A 25,158-nucleotide genomic window follows, 5' to 3' on the forward strand; every position below is an offset into this window, starting at 1 on the left:
TGCTCAACGCCCGCTCCGTCCACAGACACGCCATCGAACTCTGGAACCTCCTGGACGCCACAGCCCCGGACGTTGCCTTCCTCACGGAGACCTGGATGAACGCCTCGTCAGCTCCCGACATCGCCATCGCTATCCCAGAGGGCTACAAGATCGTCCGGAGGGACCGCAACGCCAACCAGATGGGAGGAGGCATCGCCATCATCCACAAGAACACCATCCGTCTCACGACCAGCACCGACAACACCCTGACCAGCGCCGAACACCTGCATTTCCAGATCCACACCAACCCGAACACCACCCTCAGAGGCACCCTGATCTACCGACCCCCGGGACCACGCACACAATTCAGCGAGGACATCGCCGACTTCGTCAGCCTGCTTGCCCTCCCCTCCGCTGACTACATCCTCCTGGGAGACCTCAACTTCCACCTGGAGAACAACAACGACCACAACACCACCACCCTGCTCGACAACCTCGCCAACCTGGGACTCAAGCAACTGGTGTCCACCCCCACCCACCTTGCCGGACACACACTCGACGCCGTCTTCTCATCCAGCACAGACATCGACTTCAGCCACGCCACAGAGCTTCAATGGACGGACCACAGCTGCGTCCACTTCACCTTCAAGAGAACGACGACCCACCATCACCAGCAACAGGCCGCCCGCAGAGGCTGGAACAAGATCACAGCAGACCAGCTCGCCACCTCCCTGAGCCAGCACCCTCCTGCCAGCTCAGCGAACCCCAGCCAGGCCGCTGACAACCTCACGAAGTGGATCAGCAACTGCGCGGACGAACTCGCCCCACTGAGGACCCCGCCCAGCAGACCCGGCAGCAAGAAGGCCCCATGGTTCAACGACGAACTCAAGAGCTCCAAGAAGAACTGCCGAGCCCTCGAGAAAGTCTGGAAAAGGGAACCGACACCGGACAACAGGACCTCCCTCAAGCTTGCCACCCGGAAGCACCACCAGCTGATCCGCGCCGCCAAGAAAACAGCATTCAAGGACCGGTTGGACAACAACGCACACAACTGCAAGGAACTCTTCAACATCGTGAAAGAGCTGTCCAACCCCAGCGCAGGAAACAACGACATCACCCCATCGCAAGACCTCTGCAACTCCCTCGCCTCATACTTCCACAACAAGATCACAGACATACACAGCAGCTTCGACAACCAACCAACGCACACCATGACCGAACAACCACCCCCCACCACCACCCTCCACGCCTGGACCCCGATCAGCACCAAAGACACCATCCGCACAATGAACTCCATCCACTCCGGATCACCGACCGACCCCTGCCCTCACCACGTCTTCAACAAGGCCGACGCTGTCATCGCACCCCACCTGCGAGACATCATCAACACATCCTTCAACACCGCCACCTTCCCGAAGAGCTGGAAGCACGCCGAACTCAGCGCTCTACTCAAGAAACCAACAGCGGACCCCACCGACCTCAAGAATTACCGCCCCATCTCGCTTCTCCCGTTTCCAGCCAAAGTCATCGAGAAGACCGTCAACAAGCAGATGGCCGCCTTCCTCGAGACGAACGGATCCCTCGACCCCTCACAGTCCGGCTTCCGAGCCAATCACAGCACCGAGACCGCCCTCATCGCCGCCACCGATGACATCCGGGCCCTGATGGACAATGGAGAAACAGCGGCCCTCATCCTCCTAGACCTCTCCGCGGCTTTCGACACGGTCTGCCACCGCACCCTAGTACGGCGCCTCAGCAACGTCGGAATCCAGGACAAGGCGCTGGAATGGATCATCTCCTTCCTCGGCGGAAGAACACAGAGAGTCCGCCTACCACCATACAAGTCAGAGGCCTCCGAAGTCATCTGCGGCGTCCCCCAAGGATCTTCTCTGAGCCCCACCCTCTTCAACGTCTACATGAGCCCCCTCGCGGCCATCGTACGCAAACACAACCTCAGCATAATCTCCTACGCCGACGACACCCAGCTGATCCTCTCCTTGACCAACGACCCCGCCGCCGCCAGAGCCAACCTACACGAAGGGATGAAAGAGGTAGCCGAGTGGATGACGACCAGCCGCCTGAAGCTGAACTCGGACAAGACGGAGGTCCTCATCCTGGGCTCCTCACCCTCCGCCTGGGACGACTCCTGGTGGCCTCCCGCCCTGGGCACCGCACCCAAACCGACAGACCATGCACGCAACCTGGGCTTCATCCTGGACTCCTCCCTCTCCATGACCAGGCAAGTCAACGCCGTCTCCTCGTCGTGCTTCAACATCCTACGCATGCTACGGAAGATCTTCTGGTGGATCCCCACAGAGACCAGGAAGACCGTCACCCAGGCCCTCGTCACCAGCCGACTGGACTACGGCAACGCCCTCTACGCCGGCACCACCGCCAAGCTCCAGAAGAGACTCCAGCGGATCCAAAACGCCTCAGCCAGACTCATCCTCGACATCCCACGAACCAGCCACATCTCCGGACATCTGAGAGACCTCCACTGGCTCCCCGTCAGCAAGAGAGTCACCTTCCGCCTCCTCACCCACGCACACAAAGCCCTACACGACCAAGGCCCGAGCTACCTCAACAGCCGAGTCAACTTCTACGCTCCCAAACGCCACCTCCGATCAGCCAACCACGCCCTCGCCGCCGTCCCCCGCATCCGAAGAGCGACTACAGGAGGAAGGTCCTTCTCCTACCTGGCCGCCAAGACCTGGAACTCCCTCCCTCCCGACCTGCGCCTGACCCAAGACCACCTCTCCTTCAGGAAGAAGCTGAAGACCTGGCTGTTCGAGCAGTAGCGGCACCCCCCCCCCCAGCGCCTTGAGACCCTACGGGTATGTAGCGCGCTCTACAAATGTCACTGATTGATTGATTGATTGATAGATATGTTAAGGTTAGCCAATAAACATCGTAATGTATAAATGAAATAGTACATGATATGAAACTGTTATTTTAATGTTTTAATTTTGTTTCATATTTTAATAAATACGGCCGGGAGGGTAACTCCCTCCCGCCTTCCAAAAGCTCAAGAACTGTATCCGTCTTCCCATTCTTGGGGATTGTGTTGGGAGGGGGTGACGGGTATCCAGGCCATATGGAAAGGGGGGACCACTCGGTCCCCCCGAATGTATGGTCAGGTGCCCCGATCCCCCCGGGAAACCATTTTGGGCGGGAGGCGTGTCACGGCTGGTATGCCCGAAGCGGCGTAGCCGGGGCGCGCCTCTTCCCGCCCAAGAGGGGTTGTCCTAGACACCTACGCCGTTGGCCACGCCCTGTAGGCGGTCGGAGGAGGGTCCACGCCCTCCCGGAGAAGAATAAAAGGAGCAGCAATCCAAGGAAGCATCCTCTTGTTCCTGTGCTTGGAAGCTGCACCTCTTCGTTGCACGTGAGCCCTTGACGGAACAGGAGCCAATTTTGACCCACCCACCAGCCCCTGATGACAGCGTTTTGTATTGCAATAAAGTCGATTGATGATGATATTATCTCTTTTTCAGGTTGTTTCTAATAAAGTTTGATGTTTTGATATACAATAAATGGTTGCTCTTTTAGCATGAACTCAGGCGAGTATCGCAGCTGTGATGAAAGAAGTGTATTGTAGAGATAAAAGTTTATACTTGAAATGCTAGTATAACTGTTTATTTCGTTCTCATTAGATTAAACAATGTCGTATTTATTTTTTGGTCGGGCGGTAAGGTCATGATCGGTGAGCAGTAATTGGAAGATCCCTAGAGGTGGGGCGCCACCCATTATGGATGGGAGCGCCCGGGGGGAGGCGGCCATTGGCCCCTCACATGGGGAGGCGGTACCCTTCTAAGGATGGGACCGCCGAAAGGGAAGGCGGTCAAGACCCCTCCCTGGGGAGGAGGGGCTACGGGTCCCCTCCTTGGAATTTCCCGGGGCCAGGACATCCGCGACGGCGGATGTGGTAAGCAGTGTGGGGTGGGAGGGGGGTCTACGCTACCTTCTAGACACCTCACACGAGTCCTCGGACGACCACCAAGATGGCGTCGAGTAAGTATGGGCCCCCGTTAAGACAAGGGAAATTGGAAGTTGGCACAGAGGTACAGTCCTCTGTGCGCCCGCCCCTCACAAGTAAGGGGGGGAGTTCTGGTATTAGGGATCTGACACCGGTTACGACCTTGCCGTTGGCCCGTAATGTTAGGATGTACAATTTGAATGTTGAGAAATGCATTTACGGGATGTTTTAGAATCGGCTAGGAGAACCTTTGTATTAGAGATATGTTAAGGTTAGCCAATAAACATCGTAATGTATAAATGAAATTGTACATGATATGAAACTGTTATTTTAATGTTTTAATTTTGTTTCATATTTTAATAAATACGGCCGGGAGGGTAACTCCCTCCCGCCTTCCAAAAGCTCAAGAACTGTATCCGTCTTCCCATTCTTGGGGATTGTGTTGGGAGGGGGTGACGGGTATCCAGGCCATATACCCTTAGCAATGATAGTTAACTATCAATTAGTAAAGTTAATTGGTGACAACGAAATCGAACGATGATTACATGTAAAACCGTTCGATAATGTCCGCCATCTTGACTTAGTCAGAATAACATCGTAAACAACCTAATAACATAATCTATCCGAAATTTAATTAAATAAACTTGTGTTATAGATCCGCAAGTAAGGAAAGATGTATTTATAATAAATTGTATACCAAAACGGCATTACGCGTGAAGCCGTATCGATAATACCCGCCATCTTGACCTAGTCAAAAAACCCCGTAAATAGCCTAAAGGAACAATCTATCCGAAAAGCTGTTAAAATGAGCTTATGTTACGAAACTACTGGTAGAATGAGATATGTTTATAGTGAATTGTATTAAAAAAATATCATCTTTACAATTAGACGCGAAAAATATTAATACACGGTGGTGGCATCCATTATGGATTGGTCACATAAAAGCAAATATCACATTTGTGGCAGCCATCTAAGATTAGTCACATTCTTTTCCATTCTATAAATACATGCCAGACTAGGTGCCATAGTAGCACCCTTAGAAGTACCTGTTGTTTGGAGGTACAGGTTGTCTTTATAACAGAAATAATTCCTAGTGAGGGCTAGTTCAACACATTGCATCACAATGATTGGGGGCATCATTGAACTACTCTTGTTCCCCCAATGCACGAGCTGCTGCTACCAGCGTAGCGTCCTGGGGATGCATGTGTAGAGTGATTATATATCAATTGTTACAAAAAATTCCTGTTCCTGATCAAATTGCATGCAATCTAAGATGTTCAGGACTTCTGCAGTGTCTTTGACAAAAGATTCCTGGTTAATAACAGATTCACGGAGAAAGAAATCAGCGTATTGAGAGAGGTGCTCTAGAACGGATTGAATCCCCAACACTATTGGTCATCCGGGAGGGGGGAGTGTGGGCTTATGAATTTTTGGAAGTATATAGAAGGCAGGAGTCCTGAGATTATCATTTACCAAGAACTCTGCCTCCTTTGCTGTAATCCATTTGTTTTCTTTTGTTCTACTCACCATCTCCCTTATAGTCTTAAGTAAATCTCGTACCGGGTCATGACGGAGGAGCCTGTAGTTGGTGCGTACTCCCAAAAGTCTATTGACATCATCATCAAAATCTTTTGAGTTCAAAACAACCACTGCCCCACCCTTGTCTGCTGACTTTATAGTTAAGGCGTGGTTATCCTGTAAACTCTTGACTGCATTCCAGTCTTCCTTAGTCATGTTTGTATACTTTGATCTATTATCCTGTGTTTCAAAACTGGCAATATCTTGCAAAACTTTACTTTCAAAAACTACCACTTCCGGACCTACTGCGGTCAACGGAGGACAGAATGATGATGGTTTCCTCAAATTAGAGCCAAAAGCTCTAGAGCTTTCTTGAAGTTTGTTGGCAAAATATTTCTTGAGTTTTATCCTACGCATGGTCTCATGGAATTCCATCCTGCATTAAAATGAATCATGTGTTGGTGTAGCAACAAACTTAAGCCCCTTATTTAGGACCCTCTCTTCACTGACAGTCAAAGGGTGGTCAGAAAGGTAGACCACAATACTCGCTACATCTGATTTCGACCCGGACTGCGAGTTACTCTCAGGGAGAAGGGTTGCCAGTGTGGAGGCTGATTGCCCCTCCCTCGGCCTCTTCCTGTCTCTTCCTGTCTGCCCTCCCCCTCTGCTGGTCCTCTGTCCTCGTCCTAAAAAGACCTAAGGAGCACACTCAAATCCTCGCTGTTACGATCTTGCTGATTGAACCTCACCCTATTTCCTTGTGAGCCCTCTTCCTCTTCTTCACTAGAGGTGTTGTCAAAAGTCTAGTTCTTTGGGGTACGTATAGTCTATTGTCTCTCCCTTCTCCCTCTTTGACCTTCTCCTATAATCTGCTGTTCAGGTCCTGATTGATAATGCCCGTGATTTACATAAGGGAATGCCCACTCATGGGTGCATCTCTCAAGGTTGCATTGTAATTCTTTTATTTTTTGATTGATCATATAATTTTTGTAGTCACTCAGACCTTCCTGAATTCTATTGAGGTGCTTTTTGGTATCAGTCAAGGTGGTGTCTCGTTTTATGGTTTCCTCTAATTCCAGAATCTCTTTTAGAAGTTCCTCACTTAACCTCTTGGTTATAATCAGTATTAGCCAGTCTCTTGTACATTTGTTGGCTGTAAAGCTCCAGTCTAACCTAAATTTACTGTTGTCCAGAAAAATCCGGGGATTGATCCTTACAAGTAGGCTTGCTGGGGCAGCTCCAGCTCTATAATATTCTGTCGTAAGCACCCCATGGAGCGCAATCCTAAACTGTTTTTTCTTTACTGTACTCAATTTTTCCCATTCCTCCCTTGCTGAAGTACTACTTAGTAGGGGGGTATCGGGAAAAAGAGAGGGGCCTGCTAAAATGGCTGCAATTTGTTCGTCAGTGAACGCTAGACAATTTTTATCCATTTAGTTATTTTTCTATATTTTCGAGGAGCAAGGTGGACTTAAATAAAGGAGCCTAAACGGACCCTAATTATACTATGGGAGATGTAACAACACAGTGTGTTTTCTGAAGGAACTTCAAAAAACCTCTCACGGCTGACCCGCCGTCCAAATCATCTAATCAAATAGGAGCTCAGAGGGCTCCTATTTGATTAGATCCTCTATTTCCCACCCTTGGACAGGGAAGCATATCAATTTGCACTTCACAGCTAACTGTAATGCGCTAACGTCATTTATGCTTCAGGTGCCCTTGTGGTTTTATTTTATGTAGGCAAGACGGAGAGATCACTGTTTACACGTATCACTGAGCATAAGATCAGAATTAGAACCAGGGCAATAAGTTCACCTATAGCTAGCCATTGGATTGACAATCACCACACTGTAGCTCAACTGAGGTTTACAGTGCTGGATGTAGTACAGATGAGATATGATAGGGACAAGTCCAAGTTCATCACGCAAAGTTAACGTTTTTGGATTCGGCACCTGTACACCCTAATGCCCAAGGGTCTCAACGATAAGTTTGAGCTAGCAGGTGTCTTGTGAGTTTTATTTCATGTTTATGCTTATTCCTCACCTTGCACAATCGTCTACTTTTATGTACCCCTGGGCAATGAACAACACTCCGCTAGCTTAAGTTGCAAAGATTTGGTAACTACGCATTTCATTGAAAGCAGAGAATTCATGCAAGAATTCCCACTACGCAATGGAGTTACTACTGTACCTACAACTCTTTGGTAAATCAACTTTACATGCTAAAAGCATATAACCAATTTACATGAGTGAACTTTGAAAAACATCAGGCAATGAGAGAGGTGATGACTTCCATGATAGCATGGGGGAGCATGTTGATGTACTTCAATGCAAGCACGCACAGTATACTCTTCGGGTCACGTACCTCGGTCCACTTACTATTTGGAAGATTGTGATCTTATTGTCTTGCTTTTGATTGAAACATGGGTGCTCTGAGGGCTGTTTCTTCCATTTTCTTTTCTGTTTGCTTTCTCACACCTACTTACAAGGTTTGACATGTATTTTCATCCTCGTGGACTTTTTCCTTCATGAATTCTTTTTTGCTAGTAATGACTGTTGTTTTGGCATGTAAATTCGCAGTGAACTTTGGCTTTTTTCACTTCTTCATATACTATTTTCTTGTTTCTCTCACAATTACCTCACAGGACTAAGGGCCAGTTTTGTGTACTGTATGTACGTATGCCATTTGATTTATTAAATTCTCATTGCCATTATGATTTGCTTCTAGATTCCCCTGAAGAAGGGTGGGCTTGGCACCCAAAATGTATTGGGATTTATGTGACCCACACCTGACATGTTTGATTGATATTAGAAAAACTATGAATTTTTTTGAGAATTCATCTTCGAATAAACAAAGATTTATAAAGCAACAGATTGACGGCGTCAGGGACATTCATTGGGACGATTCGGATCAATGTACCTGTTGCTCATACTGGATAAATATTTATGCAATGTTTTGAATTGGTTTAGCTGGAGTTTAATATGTGTGAGACACTCAATTAAGTGCAAGTTGTACTGCACTTTCTGTCTACGACTTTTTGCCCTAGTTTTCCTCTTCACTTTCTAAAAGTGGCATTTTCAAAGACTCAATTTAAAAACCTGTTTCACCAAAAGATACATTTTAAAATTATGAGTTCAGAGTCCCCAAACTTGCAATCTCTATCTGTTCAGAGTGGGAATTACACTTACGGGATATTTTAGGGCAATCCCTAGGTTACCCTATGGGAGAGAGAGGCCTTGCAACAGTGAAAAACACATTTAACAGTATTTCAATATTAGAACATTCAAAACCCACCAGTGCCTGTCCCACCTTTTAAATACACTGCATCCTGCCCGTGGGGCTTCCTTGGGCCTACCTTTGGAGTGTCCTATATGTTATTAAAGGGAAGGTTTGGGCCTGGCAAGGGGGTGAACTTGCCAAATAAGACTCTGCAGTGGCAGGCCTGAGATATGTTTACCAAGCTACTCATGTAGGTGGCACAACCAGTGCTGCAGGCCCACTAGTAGCATTTCATTTGCAGGCCCTGGGCGCACCGGGTGCACTTTCTTTACTGGGGACTTACTAGCACATTAAATATGCCAATCATTGATAAACTAATCCCCAATACAATTTACACAGGGAACACTTACACTTTACCACTGGTGTCGCGATCGTCAGCAGCACAACAATATATGTACACCACTAACCTGTTCCTTGTGACCAGCTGAGATGATGTCGGACGATTATCCCCCCAACTCCCTCTGACTCAACTCCCTGCAGTGGAGGAAGACCCACTGCTTGAAATTGTGCCCAAGGGAAAAGGGAAGTGGATAAAACAATAAACTTGCTGTACTTCCTGTACTTCCCTCAAGGTCTGGTCTGGGTCCAGCAAGGTCATCGTGAGGAAGTGTGTACTGCAGAACAGGAAGACAAGGAGACAAGCATTAGACACCGCTCTCTATCTCTGTCAACTCTCTCTGCACTGATCCACCTAGCCCACTCACCAAGTTTCCATACAGCGTAGTCCAGAAATAAAGTCAAGAAATACTTCGGTTCCTCTCAATGTTTATAAATAAAATCATCAGAAAAGGGTCAACTCAGGTATTCTCCAGAGGAAAGCTACTGGTATTCACTCACCGAGTGGATCCGAGAAATACTGGTATTGTTACTGTCACAACACCGTAGACCAAGAAATGATAATAACTCAGGATGTGTGTACCCCAAATACAAGTGTTACTGTCAGACACGCACTCTCCACCACATACTGCATTGTCAGTCTCATGGAATTTAGCCTTGGAGTCGCTGCGCGCAACGGAAAATGCAAAGGCTTTCCTACGCTCACAGTTTCCGTGCCTGAAATGTTTTCGTGAGAAGACAAATGAAACAAAATGAAAGGCGCACCAGCGCACCGAGGATTCCACGGAAGGAACAGAAAAAGAAGTTACAGGGAGGAGGCGAGCCCGCACTCCTTCCCTGATACCTGAGGAATATCCGGGTAGTTCTCCCAGAGCAGAGCTGACTCACGAAAATTAGCAAGGTACGGGACGTCAGCAAAGCGGCTTGCAGCGGGAAGAAAAATGATCACGCAGGCTCTTGATCAGCGGTGATACTCTTCAAGCTGAGATCCGGCGGGGACACACCACCCGCCATTCCTGATTCAGTAGGAGAATTGTCAAGCTCCTTTCCCATGTGGGGGAGGTGCTAATATAGAGTAACCGCCCTGCGTTTTGCTCCCATGCGCCCCATGGCCTTCTGGTAATAGTAGTTTCTCCACCATTTTCTTAGCAAGGAAAAGGGAACTACATCAAGACGTTTCCTCTGCCTGTTAGCAATCCCTACAACTGGTCAGCAGTTGTAAAATGCCCAGAATCGTAAAGTCAGCAAAAACAAAATGCAGCACACAGTCAAAAACAGAAGGTGAGAAGCAAAAAAAAAGGGAAAATCACACCCCCCCCAAAAAAAAGAGGCCAGGTCCAACACTCCTGTTAAGCTGCGGGAACGCAAAAGCTAAACGCCTGCATCTGCATTGTGCCCAATTGATCAGATACAACTGGGTTTGCCCTCAAACTACTAGTGCAGCCTGGGACATCAAGTCTTAACCCTCATAGGTTCCCTCCGCCCTAAGGTCCTGGGCCAGTGACTGGTGCCAGAGTGTAGTGTGTCTCCTAAAAAGGTATTGCCACTTGTGAACCTGGAGCTCAAAAATAAACATTTTTGGCAAAGAACCAGTGGCTACTGTACTACTGCTACACAGCTCCCCGTCACCGCCGAAGCATCCCTGGGCAGCTGACTTCAGATTGCAACCGCTGAAAAGTGTTGCTGGTTTGGCTATAGCCTCATGCTGCAGTCGAGAATCAAGCCTCATGATGGAATGCTGTATTTTGCCTGTCTGTTGACTTTGAGTCCAAAGCCGTATCTAAACTGCAGAGGACCCTCCCAACAAACCCAAAGATGAGGAAAAGAACCAGAAAAGATTCTAAAGAAAGAAGAGAAGAGGGCTGATATATCTCAACTAAGGGCCGACAAGTGGAGCAGACATCTTGGGCCGGAGGTGACTGCAAAGGACATCACGCTTAGCAATTTCCCTGCACAGAAAGTCCTTAATGTTCCCCGAGTCAAGGACCACCATATGAAATGTATTAATGATTTCTATTATACTCCTTATCACTTATACATAATGAAGTTGGGGCGAGACAAGAAATATTTTTGGTAAGGTGCTGACGATACTAATGCAGGCCATCCCATTGCAGCATGCTGCTCTATACATACTTATTGGCACTGTTTTTTTGGGAAACCTAATGGGATCTTTCATTTAGACATTTCTCGGAACACAAATCATAATGGGGCACTCACCTGCAATCCCACACAACATCTGAGGGTTTTATTTTTTGTAATCTCATTGGGGTGACTGGTTCTGGTGCAATATTGGTGGCATGAATTCCTTAACACTGGCTCCCTTGAATTAGCCATTTTAGATCAAGATGAACGTAGAACCCGGTCAGGTCAGATATGGGATCCATTGAGGGTACGGATGTGCCGGACTTTGGCTGGTTAAGATATGATGTCCTCATAGCGTTTCTTGTTTTGCCTTATATGATTTGCTCTGTCTGACACTCCCTGCACTTTAGGTTTTCCTCAAACTTTCCCCCTTTATTGATATTGATTGCTTTTCTCTTTTTTGTTCTTTTGTTTTATCTTATGTCATGTATCTCTCTATTCTGATGCAAGTTTTCTCCAATAGAAAATAAAAAGTTTCAAAATGCATAGGTAAAAGTTTGACCGGGACCACCCAGGCCCCTGCATTCAACTGCCACTCCATAAAGCAGTGATGTATAAAATGTTTTGAGTGAATTGCAGTGATTTACGAAAACATTTGAAAAATCATATGTTCAGTTTCTTTCTACAGAATTTTGTCATTTTGGTGTCTGATTAAAGATAATAATATATACTATTTTCTTAAATTATAGTGTGATTTGTATTGTGTTGCGTTTCTTACTCATTAACTGTTTTGGTATGGTAAATATTTTATTCTTATTTTCCTTTGAGTTAAGCGAGAAAGCTCTGTGCCACAGATGCCCAGGATAGGGCTAAGGTGTAAAGTAAATTAACTTAACTGGATCTTATACAGAATGATGACATTATTACTTGATGATTTCTCACAACCACCGCAACTAATAATTCACCGTCTTACAAGGATGAACAAACAACATAAAATATATTTTCTATGACATGGGGATGCAGTGAAAGAAACTAGGAAATAAATATATTAATGCAGAAAAGCGTAAGCAAATTTTTAGGTTGCGCTGTGCTTAAGAAATCTATTTTTAATACAAACTGAAAAGGGACTTACCTCCCCCCTCCTCTCTTTCCTAGCTTCTCATTGGTTCCTGTGTATGTCACTTACCTTTCCTCCATTTCTATTGACTGTAGAATATTTTCCTGCATTTAACATTGCTTGTTACTCGTCTGCTTCTCTTATCATTTTCCCGCTACTGAAATACTGTTAACATCCACTTTGGTGGAACTATGTTTTCATAAATTTTGTCAGTTACTCTTGCAGCATAATTATATAACAGTTTATCACCCGGAGAGATTACGTGATTTGCGTAGAATCACAGGATGTTGCGCAGAGCCGCCAAGACTCGAACCAGGATCCCCAGCTCTCAAGTCAGCAGCTCTCCCTGATTCGCCACATCCTCCCCACTCCAGTGTTATCTGTCAGAGAGCTCTTTCCGTCTGCCGAAAAATGATTGATAAAAACAGCTCTTTATTACATTCATTACAAAGACAAAACCGATGTATTACCAATGCTTGTTGAACTTCCTTTGCTCCCTAAGACACCTACAGAAACAGCGCTCCCTTAGGGTTTGTTTCATTACTTTCTCCACAAGCATATTTCAAGCTGTGAAATAACAATGCGCTTGCAGAAGTTTTATCTCAGGGTGACAATAAACCAGATTGTTTATCAAGAATAATGTTGTCCTCAATTCCGTCTACATGGTGCAGAATTCGATACATTTAAAATACAAAAATGCACGGCATCATGATTTCAAGGTGATTCTCCTCTCAGATAATCCATGCGAATTTAGGTCTTCAAGAAATGTTTTTAGTTTAAGAGAGAACCTACCAGCATGCACTGATTCCATTATAAAAGGTTTGCATGGGTATGAAACGGGATAGCCGAAGTAGCAATTGGAAATTCAAATTACGAAGTGAATTAAACATTAAAACCACACCAGATAACTGATGCAACATGACTGTGTATCAGAAAGCAACTGGAAAGGGATATTTATCTGCTTTAATTTCACTCAGTCAGTTTTTCTACAGTGTTTTCCATGATTGGCCATACATTACCGGCCAATCATCCAACAAGTGTGAAGTACAGCACCCCAGGCAAAATATAATTTTTTACATGGAGCACTCCTGACACACTGAAAAAAACATTTAGAGACCTTTTTTTACTAGTTTGTCACTAAATGGTGTTCTAAGGCTGCTGCCTTAGCTGCCATTAAAGAAGAGTCATGGTTCTGCCAGCCAAATTCCAGCATGGAAATGGTGCTGTTAAGGTAGTCCTGGGTTGGGGGGTTCCCTCATCCTCATAGGATGCAGGGGATGGATAGGCATCCCATCCCCTTTGTGAAGGTTTTTAGCAACGACCATGTTCATGGACCTGTCCGTAGTGCACCTTTAAAGTCATAGACAAACCTTCTGGATCTGGCTTTAGCCAGGAAAGGCAGACACAAAGCATCTTTCCTGCTCTTACGAAAGTTATATGCATACAAACCAGACACATACACTTGGATTTCCAGTAGTTGCATCTAGAACAGACAAAGAGCGCTGCACATTTGGACATTCGTGGATGGGAGGCAGCAGCTCCGACCACCTGTGAAACCTTCGGAGTATTCCACAACCTCCTGTATCACTTACATACTAGGGCACTCCAACTGGGAGTACGCCATCCCACAGTTATCAGATCACTACTTTCCGTACACCTTTCACCCTCTGGGGAAGCTTGAGGACATTGGCATTGCAAAATATATGCCCTAACCTGGGGATATGAGTTGACAGTCTCCCCACCGGAGTGCACATAAAAAGGCCTCTCTCCTAGGCAGGGCCAGACTGGTCGTAGAGGACAGCGGGTGTTTTCCCGGTGGGTCGTAAGGTTGGGGACCGTTTTGGGTACAGGGGGCTGATTTTGCAGCAGTGCTGCAATATCGACCCTCTGTACCAAAAGCAGCAGTAGTGGTTCCCACCATCCCCCGCGGCCGGTCAGAATTAATTGCCAGGGCTGGTTTGTGTTCCTAGTCTGGCCCTGCCCCAAGCCCTATAGATCAGCTGCCACCAACCATTAATCAAGTGATGGCATTGTAATGGAAACGACAATCACCTATGATAAAAATAATTCCACATTGGGTTTGTTGCTGGTACCCGAAAGAGGCAAGCACTCTGCTGATGAGCAACTCCCAAAATCATTTAGAGCACTTGTTAGCGGACTCTTGACACAATCTTTTTGGGCAGGAAACTCTACTGTGTCAGTCTGAATGACACACTACTATGATTGGGACTTTCTGCCCTACTACCCTGAATGTTGCTTTTCTCCTAATGTTATTTTCAGATCGGTAAATATGTTCTTTGTACTAATTATAATAATAAATCAAGATGTTAACAGCTTTACATAGTATGATTTTACTGACTTGATCATTTGCAGTGCATTGCAAAATTTAGAAATGTCTAGCCTATTCACTGAAAAAAGGATTCTAAAGTCACAGGAGTCTACGAAAAGTGCACCATCTTCTCGCACTGTAAGTTCATTGTGTTGCTAAAAATCTCATTTGAAACCTCAAGCAGAGATGCCTATATATAATGTAATCAGTTAGACAGCAGTGCACTTCATGGACCGTGGATTGTTTGGATCAAGGAACTGCATCCAAAAAAGTGATTCAACCTGATAATATATTCAGAAAGGAATTTCCACATCCAAAACCAAACCAATTTCACGAAAGTCTTTACCACCCAAAGCAGCCAGGGGGTGCTACAATGCACACTGTACTTCGATGTCTTTAATGTGGCAGAGATGAGTTGCTGCAGGAATTAAATTGAAAACAGCACAAAGGAGTAATACAGCCACTGAAGTGCAAATTGTGGTCCAGGGAAGAATTCAGCACACTCTAGCACCTTCCATCAATCACTGTAACCATCCAGACTTCTCTACTTATGCTTTAAACACCTGAATCTTAGACAACGTTTCAAGGCACTCTTCTAACTGTGTCAGCAAAATCAGTTGTCGGAGGGGGGATATGATCTGCAGTTGAAGAGTCCTCATTGCTCCACTTAACATAAGAAAATGTCGCTATTCTCTAGGGGTGGGCGGTAAACTCCTCTCCGCCAGTGGAGCTCGTGTTGTCATGCCCACTCTGCACTCTGCCTGGAGTGCGGAGTTCTGTAAAAGCTCAGTGAACTGCTTCAAGGTGGAGTTTTTCACATGCACAGCTCGCCAATGTTAAGTTGGCGAGCACAAGAGAAAAAAACTTAAGCACTAGGCTGAGTCTTGGCATGATCTCTCAAGGCGTGTGGTTACGGTAGGTCACTACCATTCACGTTGAAAAGGGTGCTGCTCAAGCAGAAAATCTACTCAAATGGCAGAAAGAAGCCGTGGCCTCTGGTGTGGTGCCGCTTGTATGGATTTTACAGTGCAGAGCAAGCAGCCAGTGCTAAACATCAGCGTGAGCAGCACGATGTGCCACAACTCAACCACTTGCGAACCTCTGTGGAATCTGGCTGAGTTTCTATGTAACTCCACAGAATTCCGCACAGTAAAGCACACAAGTTCTGCCCAGCCATACTCTATCAGCATCCTTTTCTCCATCTCTTATTTCTATTTCTGACTGCTCTCATGCCCTGGTGTTTGATTATTAATGTGTTGTGGTGTCCTTTTCTCCACCTTGTATATCTATCTCAGGCATCTCACATGCCCTAGTGCTTCATTAATGATCTGTTGATGTGTTGTGTTGTCCTTTTCTCTATATTGTAGGTCTGTCTCAGACTCCTCACATGTTTATTATTGATGTACTGATATGTTTTGTTGGTATTTACTCCATCTTGTATGTCTCTCTCAGACTCTCCACATGTCTCAGTGTTGGATTAATGATGTGTTGTGTTGTCCTCTTCACCATCTTGCATTTCTGCCTCACACCCCTCACATGCCCTAGTGATTGATTGATAATCTGTTGATGTGTTTGTTGTTTTTGTAGGCGTTATGTGGCTGCTCAATAAATGTACCAACGTTGGAAGAAAGAAGTATCCCTATGACGATAAATGAAGTGGTAAAACCAGGAATGAGAAGGCGAGTTATAGGCTATGGTCTGCCATTTCCAAAAAATCCAGACGAACGAGGAGACCTGCTTATAGAATTTTCCGTGTCTTTCCCAGACAGTATACCATCCGCATCAAAAGAAATTCTGAAAAAACATCTTCCAGCCTGATAAAAAAAGGTGATTTTATTGTTATAAAATATTTGTCTGGCAAAGTAAGGCAACAGAGTATTTGGCGACGTTTGTTTCCTCTCATTTTCTAATTAAAGTCACAAGTTGTATAATTCAGAAGCCTAAGGCTGACAGAGGGTTCTTTGTTTCTGCATCTAGGGATAGAACTTCAGAAGACATGTCATGCGCATATTAAAATTGTTATTTGTAACAACTACCCTTTCTAATGTATGAGGGAAAATCAAGAACCAACGCTTCGACTTTGGGGTATTTCTTTTCTACCAGGGGAGCAGTATTATGTAATTTTAGCTTGTAGGTAAACATTGTATACTTATGTTGCAAAAAGAGTAGCCTAGCCTAAGCAAACCCAGGCTAGCAAGTGCATTGTTCTGTTTCATTGGTGAATTGTGGCCAGTTAAATGTTTCTGGTAGCATTTAACCTATAACAATTCTCCTATGGCAGGAGGTTCTGATATACGCATAGGATTGCCCTTTTGTTATGACAAATTTGTAAATTTATTTGCAGTCAATGATGACCAGACATGCACAACATACAGGTTATTTTGCTTTATTGTCTGAGTATTTCCAGATGTGTTCTAGGATTTCTGGCCTTCACAGATATTAGCAGGTAACTGTTCTCTGGTACGGAAAGAAACATAAGTAAAAGAAAGGGTATAGTGTCTTTTTTCAAAAGTCCCAGGTATGACAAGCTTTTATTCACTCAGAAAATCCATGAACAATAGGTCCTATGAGACAGTGCATCTTTTCGAAGATTCCAATTATAGTGGCCAGGCTCCTGATGAGGAAGGAAGGAACTGGTTGTGAGAATCCCACCAGGGTTGCCTGTATCTTCCAGCCTTTAATTACAAATACACTTTTTCTTTAACTGCTGGTTGGTTTTCTAGGTTGAGGATTGTCCAATCAGAGCCGTCGTGTGATACCTCCCTTCAGGAATTGGAGGAACCTTTGGGCCAGGCTGTGTCTCCCTTAAAATGTGATCCTCCACCACCTCCATTCGGCATCCAACATAGTTGCTTGAACAGTTAGCCCACTGGCACTATATGATAGTTCTGAGACATTCAGGCCAGAAAAGTAGTGTGTGAAAACAGGATGGGTCGGCTTCTTGTCTTCCCATTGAACATATTCACACTAGCTGCATGATCTGACCAAGTCCATCCTGAGGAATGTAATGCAGTAACCTGGCTAGAGTAAGGGCACCAATGCAATGGCAGCATGTTTAATCTGAGCAGTATCAGCCACGGGGTAGGCCCAGAGTTGATACCAGTGCTCACTTGTTACAGAAAGATGGTTTGCCACCCTAAATGCATGTCCCTTATACTTTAGAGGCATTTTCTTAAGTATTACCATCACACCTTTATATTTTTTACCCTTTGTGGGGACAGATGTGACAAAGATGCGGACTCCTAGATTTCTGTTCCCAGAAACTCAAGTTGCATCATACTAATGACTTCCAGTGAATCAGAAACAGATGAGTCAGAAACAGACTTACTTGTTTGCTGTTCGATACACGTTAGGTATGGCAAACTTACTTCACACAGCAATATGCATTTTAAGGCTTTGTTGGACATGCTTATATATTGCTAGTCCTCTTCTTGATGCCACAGTTCAGATACATTTGTTGGAATTCTTCTCCAAGGATATAGTCAGTGTTTATAAGCTCTCTTGAGCAGTTTATTCACATCCTTAGTAATTGACATACTCTAACAGAAAAGATTTGATCACAATGGATTTGTAAAAACACTATGCTAAGATTCATCCCCAGAAAACTCAAACAGATTATGGTGGTGAGCATGTGTGCATATTTATTGGGAGTGATCCTGTATGTTCACCAAACGTTATAATTAGTGTATGAATATTTTAGCAGAGGAAGGGGATGCATAGTGATACATGGATCAAATGTGATTACAAAACCTGGCCACTGAATCTTTGATATATTATTGCTTTGAATTTACAGATATTTGTGATCTCTTGATCAAACTCCGGAGAGTTCAGTCTCCATATTAGCAAATCCAATCAAGCATGGCTTGACCACAATGTTATTTATTTTCTGTTAATGTCAATGAAACCTCAAAGCAGAAATAATGAAGTCTGATAGAAAAAGGAATTAAAGGAAGTCGTGGACTAAGAAGGCAAGCTTGAAGTTGAGGTCAAAGATGACCTCCAAAAAGAAACATTTGTTCCAGTTTGTTAGGTTTTATAGTCTTTATATGCTGCAGGGAGTTTTTTCAATGACCAGCAAAAGAGGCCTAGGAGGACAAGAAATTCTTCTCAAACAAGAGCACACGTAATCCCTTTTCAGGTATTTGGGGCAGTTTGTGCTTCAGCCTTCATGGCTTTTTTGTCTGAAATAATATACAGACCAAATGCGGGTCCTTCTTTGCCCCACATGTCGGGGATTCTAAAAGTATCAAGTGTTTGTAAATTTCTCATCAGGAAAACAAGAAAATAGTCAAAATATAGCAAAATGTTAACATTTCTAAAAAATGTGAGAAACGTGCTGTGCAGGAAAGTTTGGTTTCTTTAAAAGGATTATTGGGCTACGATTGCTCTCTTCCCGGTAATCAGGAGCAGACATAGTTATAAAAACTATTTTTTCACCACATTTCTTGTTAATTTGCAGCTGTGGTCAATATTTCTTATTTCTACAGTTTTTGCCTACTTGTACTTTGTTAGGTAAAGAGGTGTGAAACCTAAGGGTGTCCCCAGACAATGATACATTTCTGAAACGTAGACAAAATTATGAATTCAGCAAGTGAAAATAGGTTGAAAAATAGAAGTAGGTGACACTATTTCTATCTGTAATTTTTTGCATTGATGACTGATCTACAAAAGCAATCTACAGTTGTGCCCATCAGACTCTTCTGGTCACACATATAGTGCTTTGTGGATGTCCCTAAACATGAGATACCAAGAGCCATCTACCAAGCCTTGGCCTATAATGAGTTTTAGGTTGAGCTTTTGAGACCTTGTGTATATACTATGGTATATATCCATACTTGCTAATGGTCATTCCTTCGTCTTTGTTCCTCCTTTTCGTCAATAGTTTACTCCCACAGAGCAGTGCCCCGGTACTTGTACCTTTTCACCTGTCACATTATAGCATCTGTTTGAGAACTATTTTTTCCTTTCTCTAAGAGCATTCATATAGAGCTCTCGATGTTTTTTGTTGCTCCAGGTCCAATTCAAGTAACAATGATTTTAAATCATGTTCTTCTATCATTACATTTGCTGTGCAATCAATGACGGAGACCCAGTGTTGGAGACTGTTTCTGAGTATGCCTGTTTCTGCCTCCTCCCCACCCCCTAAGAGAACCTTGGTCACAACATTTTCCAATAATGCGCTGCCCATGCGCAAAGAAAATCGCTGCGGTTATGATTTTTTAATGTTGCCCCAACTTAGGATGGCAGCCACGTCATGACATCATTAACGTCATGATGAGGCCGTCATGGTATTGCTCATAAGTACTACTTGAGCGTGGATACCCTAGACGTCTGGTGAAAAAAGCCAAAAAAAGAGCATGGTTCAATCCAAGGGAAGTCCTACTACAACCTGGGTCAAAACAGAGTAACAATGAACAACGTTTAATCTGCATAACCACTTTTTCAACAAAAAGTAACGCAATAAAGAAAACCATCAATAAATATTGGAATTTGGTCTCAGAGGATGTAAACTGTAGTGATTTACCACTCCACGCTTTCAAAAAGGTGAAGAACATTCGCGACCACGTGGTATGCTCATTTCTGACAACTCCGAAGGAACCATCTATAACATCCATGTGGAACTTACCTCCAATTGTGGGACACTATCGCTGTGGCTCATGCAAAGCCTGTCCAGCAACACTACAAACAAAAACTTTTTCCCATGGTCAACAACAAGTTCTTTTAAAATCACACACCAACTGCAACTCCACAAACGTCATATACTGCATAATATGCCCGTGTGATTTAATATACATAGGACAGACACAGCAACGAGCTAAAGTACGCTTCCTGCAACACTGCAGCCGCATAAGGTGCAAGGTTGAAGGTGCCCCTATGGTAGATCACTGCAATGACCGCAATCACTCCCCAGAAAGCCTTAAGTGGACCATTTTGGAACAGGTGATATTAGGTCCACGGGGTGGCAGTATAGAATCCATTCTCAACGTCAGGGAAATTAAATGGATCCGTTTCTTTGATTCTGTGCATAAAGGGCTGAATGAATCTGATAGTAGTTTCGCCCAAATGGCTAACATCTGAAGTAATTGAGCGTCTAAACCACCTGGTGGTAGGTTCACGCATCTTTCTGAATTACCATCAGTGTGTTTCCCTACTCAGACTACCTCAAGAATCTTTCGCTATAACAAATTGCTAAACTTTGAAGAGATTGTGCGTTTAACCACCCTGCGGTAGGTTCACGCAGATTTTGTAATAGTGTTATCGCACCCAGACTAATTTCCTAACTATTCGCTATACTTTCTGCTAATTGACCCTGTATATGATCACCATGTTGGGCTCCCATGTTGAACTTTTTGATTCACTAAAACTATGACCCCATCTTTGAGGCTTTTTCTAAGATGTATTGTATAGTCCAAACACGCTCTTGACCACCATGCTCGGTAGGTCCGCGCGTTTTTTCCAATAATGTAAAAATTATCTTTGGCTGTGTAAGGTATAATGTATTGGCTTCTTAATACTTCGGCAACCCAGTGAGACAGCCCGTCATTTTGTGCGCGCCTCGACCGCCATGTCAACCGGCTAGTCCGCGCAACCCAGAATTTTCCAATAATAACACACTATGTTCCTTATATATTATAAAGCAATTTTTGTCTCTAGCAGGATCGCAATAAGAATCTACATATACTTTATGTAGTTGTCTCTCGAACACGGGAGTCTTTCCTCGACCGCATCAGTGTCCCCATGGCAACGTGAGTCTTTCTTCACGCTAGCTGGGTTAACCTAAGCTGGTTACCATGGCAGCACTTCCTGGTGCTAGCCTGATGGTGCAAGACGCTGCTTTTTTCTGCTCCTGAGAAATCCTTTCACGGTGAGTGTCCTACGGGCGGTCTGTGTGGGCGTTTGCCCCCGCGCTCTCTCACTGCGTTTGAAGCGGCCGCCAACCTGTGCATATCCTGACTCCGTTTTTTTACCGTTTTTTCTAGATTTAAAGTGACAAATTTAACCTTCCCATTTTCACCCCGCCACGACGGAGGTGCAAACTAAGAATACCACGATCGATCTATTTCTTCAGGGTGAGTGGTCTTAAGGCGGTATCTGTGGGTGTTTTAACAGCGCTCCCTTACTGCTATATGATGCAGTCCGTAACATGTATGTCATGATTCTTTATTTTACCGCTTGCATTTTCAGATACAACAAGGGACAGTCTGTCTTCAACCAATCTACCCCATAACGATGGAGGTGCAATTTGATAATAATGTGATTGATTCCTTTGAGATAAGCACGCCTTAATGCAAGGGTAGGTTCTACATTAAACAATGCTGATGATTATTTGTTAAGTTGTCGCTCTTGTGGCGATAATAGTAAGTAACTGACGCCCCTGTCATCATTTCTATCACGGTCTTTAGATATGGACTAATATTGACATAATTACGGTACGACAACGACAAGGGACACGTTTTTTCAGGCCACCTTTTGATTCCTCACCAGGTAATTTTATGAAAGTCATGGTCCTATCCTCAGTATAACCTCTTCCTCCTTGCGTAGTTTAATGTTGTTTAAATCAAATGTAGATACCTTGAACGTAACAGGCCTTCCTGTTAATTATTATCTTGGGACTCCTCCTGAGACCGGTTTTAATATACTTCTATTTTTGTTTAGGAAACAGCCCCACCCTCCCTTCCCTTCCTCCCTCCACGTCCTGATGAAGACCCTCGTAGTAAGGATTTAATGTCCTACAATCCCAGGGTCGAAACATAGACTTCTTTCTACAATCTAGAACTCCTAAGAAAAGCCAGATGTATACAGCTTAATAGGAGCTTCTTTTTGAAATGTTGTTTTGATGTCTGCACATTGTTTTTTGACCCCACGCTTGGGGATCTATTAATCTGTATGATGGAAATGTTGATTCATGCACATGAAAAACTTTGATTAGTGATGTTGAACTATCATTAAATGTGTACCCCTTTCCTAGTACCTTCCTCCTTTTTCCCCGTGGGCATATTGAATTTTTGTATATTGTGTGTACATTTTCAATTCCTTTGATCATTGATTGACTTTGGTGCGGTGAAAATAAAAACACCTTGCACTTTGAAGGATTTATTCTTTTTGAATTAATTCAATTTGAACTTTGTGATTTTCTCAAATTCGTTGTGTTTTGTCTGGGACCACCCTATATATACCTATCAATCACCCAGGTCCCTTTGACTATATGGGTTCAACCCTATGTTCTATAAAATACATAAGTAGAAAGCATCACAAATGTGGTTCAGATGTGGAAATATACCTTTTTAGGGGTACACTGGTGCAGGGTCACCCTTTCGTCCACAGGTTCAAAATCCAACAAAGTAGAGATCAGCACTGGAGTAGGAATAAATAACAAGTTTATTAATCACTCATGAGTGGGACCATGTCCACACAGCACTCTCAAATGCTGGAGGAGGTAGTACACTGGCTTCACAAACCAGTGCCCTTTTTATATTGTTTTTGTGCAGTGTAAGCACGTGAACAGAAATAGGGAGTACAAGTTGTAGAAATAGTTACCAGCAAACATGGGCAGATAAATAACCACTTGGCCAGCAAAGTGGGAGGGGGAGCATGAGTGCTTATGGCAGCAGTAAATGAGTGACAGTTAACAGATGTACTGGCAGCTACAACTCTCAGCATGTACATTGCTTTTAGCTGAGTCAGGAAGTCAACAAAAACAGATAGCACAAGCAGAGTGAAAAGACGAAAGAATTACAAAGGAACTTAAGAAGACACAACAGCCAAAATGGCTGCAGCTTATGCCAAGTAAAATATTACAGGTTTTCCACACGGAAATCTAAATTGATCCACATTTTGGGTTTCACTAGACAGTCAATTTCTTGCCCTGCTTGCATCTAAAAACTGTGGCAAACTGAAATTAAATTGAGCTCAAAGGTATTACGGGTGCATTTAATGATATGGGCAGTTGGCAGTCTAAAGTAAACGCCCCCTTCCTGTCACCAACCCACTGTTCTTCGCCTTATATTGAGCGAAGGGTCTGCCCAGTCGTCTTTTCTCCTTAGTGGGAGTGATACTTCAGTCTGCAGAATGGTCACGTTGTTCTAGAGATGCATATATGGGATTGGTGAGTGGTTCGCTTGAACCTAAGTTTGCCGCCACCCAGGTCTTGGCCCATTCTCCTCTGCCTTTCATTGACGCATAAAAATAAATACAAGAAGAGCCAGCATGTATCCTCATTCACTGTAACGTTAACTCGTGAATGAAACCACTTTTGGTTTATCTGAAAGCCCTCACTCACAAACCTAGTTGGTGGCATGCTTCATCATCGGGCCCACCAGGAGTGGCCGAATGCCACCCTAATGTGCTGCAACACCAGATTACTGCGAAGCTGGTTCAGTGATTATGAAGAGTGATATAAGTGAATTTAAAAATGTCCAATTGAGTAAAAAAAAGTGCTTTATTCATTTTGCCAATTAAACGAGTAAAAACAAGAGTGTAGGATAAAGGACCTAATTAAAAGTCTATTTTTATCCCAAAGGTGTTGGTCAACATGTTTCTGCCTTTAAATGAACAGTTTCTCAGGCTTTCGTCAGGACCAGTGTAATGCGATGAGGACACCGGCGGTATGGGCGCGCTAAGGCCCACCCTTACCTGGGGTTACTAGTGAAAAAATTGTCCAAACACTAGAAAGATTCCCTCAAAATTGGAGAGAAAGCAAGTTTATTAGAAGGTGCTGACACTACGTGCACCATGGGTTTCGGGAGGGGGGTGATGGCGACTTGGCACACCACCCTTTCCGCCAGGCACCCGTTTGGACCCGAAGGGTGCCTGGCGGAAAGGGCGGTGTGCAAAGTCGCCATCACCTGCAGCTTTTTAACCTTACATCCAGCGTTTGCTGTGGTGCCCAAAAATATTTTCCTTCAGCTGTTCGAAGTTTTTACAAGATAGATATTTCCTGCTATGGGCTATTTATTCTGTGCAGCTTTCACCTCTATCTAGCCACCATGCCACATAATTCCACCACACAAATCCGTTCCACACCACACACTTCCACCACACATAATTCCACAACTAGCAATTCCACTCCACACCACATATATATCCATTTCAAACCAAAACACATAGGTAAAATAGGTAAAATACATTGTCATTTACAACGCCAATAGCTCTAACTCTTGCAAATACGAGACCTATTGGCATAGCATGCTTGTTCATTATATTACGACAATGCATCAATTCATAAGGTAAACTCTGATGAATAAAAAGTTATATGAAGGAAAGCTATGCATTTTTGAAAGGTACCCAATAATTTGAGCGTAGAAATAGGAGTTGTTTGCACCAGTCTGAATTTGGGGTTACCCATAATATCAGGTGATAAAGAAGGAGTTTTACAAAATGTGTTGTTTGGTCCACACTGACTCACATTTAGGAGCCAAAAATATGTAGATTAATGTAATAGATAATACAAAATGTGCCTACTGCTCTTCATTCCCACACTCTTGAGAAAATCAGTATCTCACTTTTGTGGGTGGGTTTTTAGCCTGCAACAAAAAAGGCCCA

At 44.2% G+C, this 25,158-nt stretch overlaps 1 protein-coding gene across 3 annotated transcripts in view; it reads left to right on the forward strand.

Annotated features, from left to right (window-relative positions):
• DNAJB4 (DnaJ heat shock protein family (Hsp40) member B4) overlaps window positions 1-25,158 on the forward strand; it is a 261,275-nt gene that overhangs the window by 203,678 nt on the left and 32,439 nt on the right. For all 3 annotated transcript variants that reach the window (XR_015308304.1, XM_086954216.1, XM_086954217.1), the window contains exon 3: window positions 16,204-16,443. Coding sequence is in view for 2 of the 3 variants with exons in the window: in XM_086954216.1 (XP_086810342.1) it covers window positions 16,204-16,434 (231 nt within the window). In the remaining variant the exon portion in view is untranslated. The remainder of the gene's footprint in view (window positions 1-16,203; window positions 16,444-25,158) is intronic.

This window comes from Lissotriton vulgaris, chromosome 1_1 (assembly GCF_964263255.1).
Source record: "Lissotriton vulgaris chromosome 1_1, aLisVul1.2, whole genome shotgun sequence".
Taxonomy (NCBI): Eukaryota; Metazoa; Chordata; class Amphibia; order Caudata; family Salamandridae; genus Lissotriton; species Lissotriton vulgaris.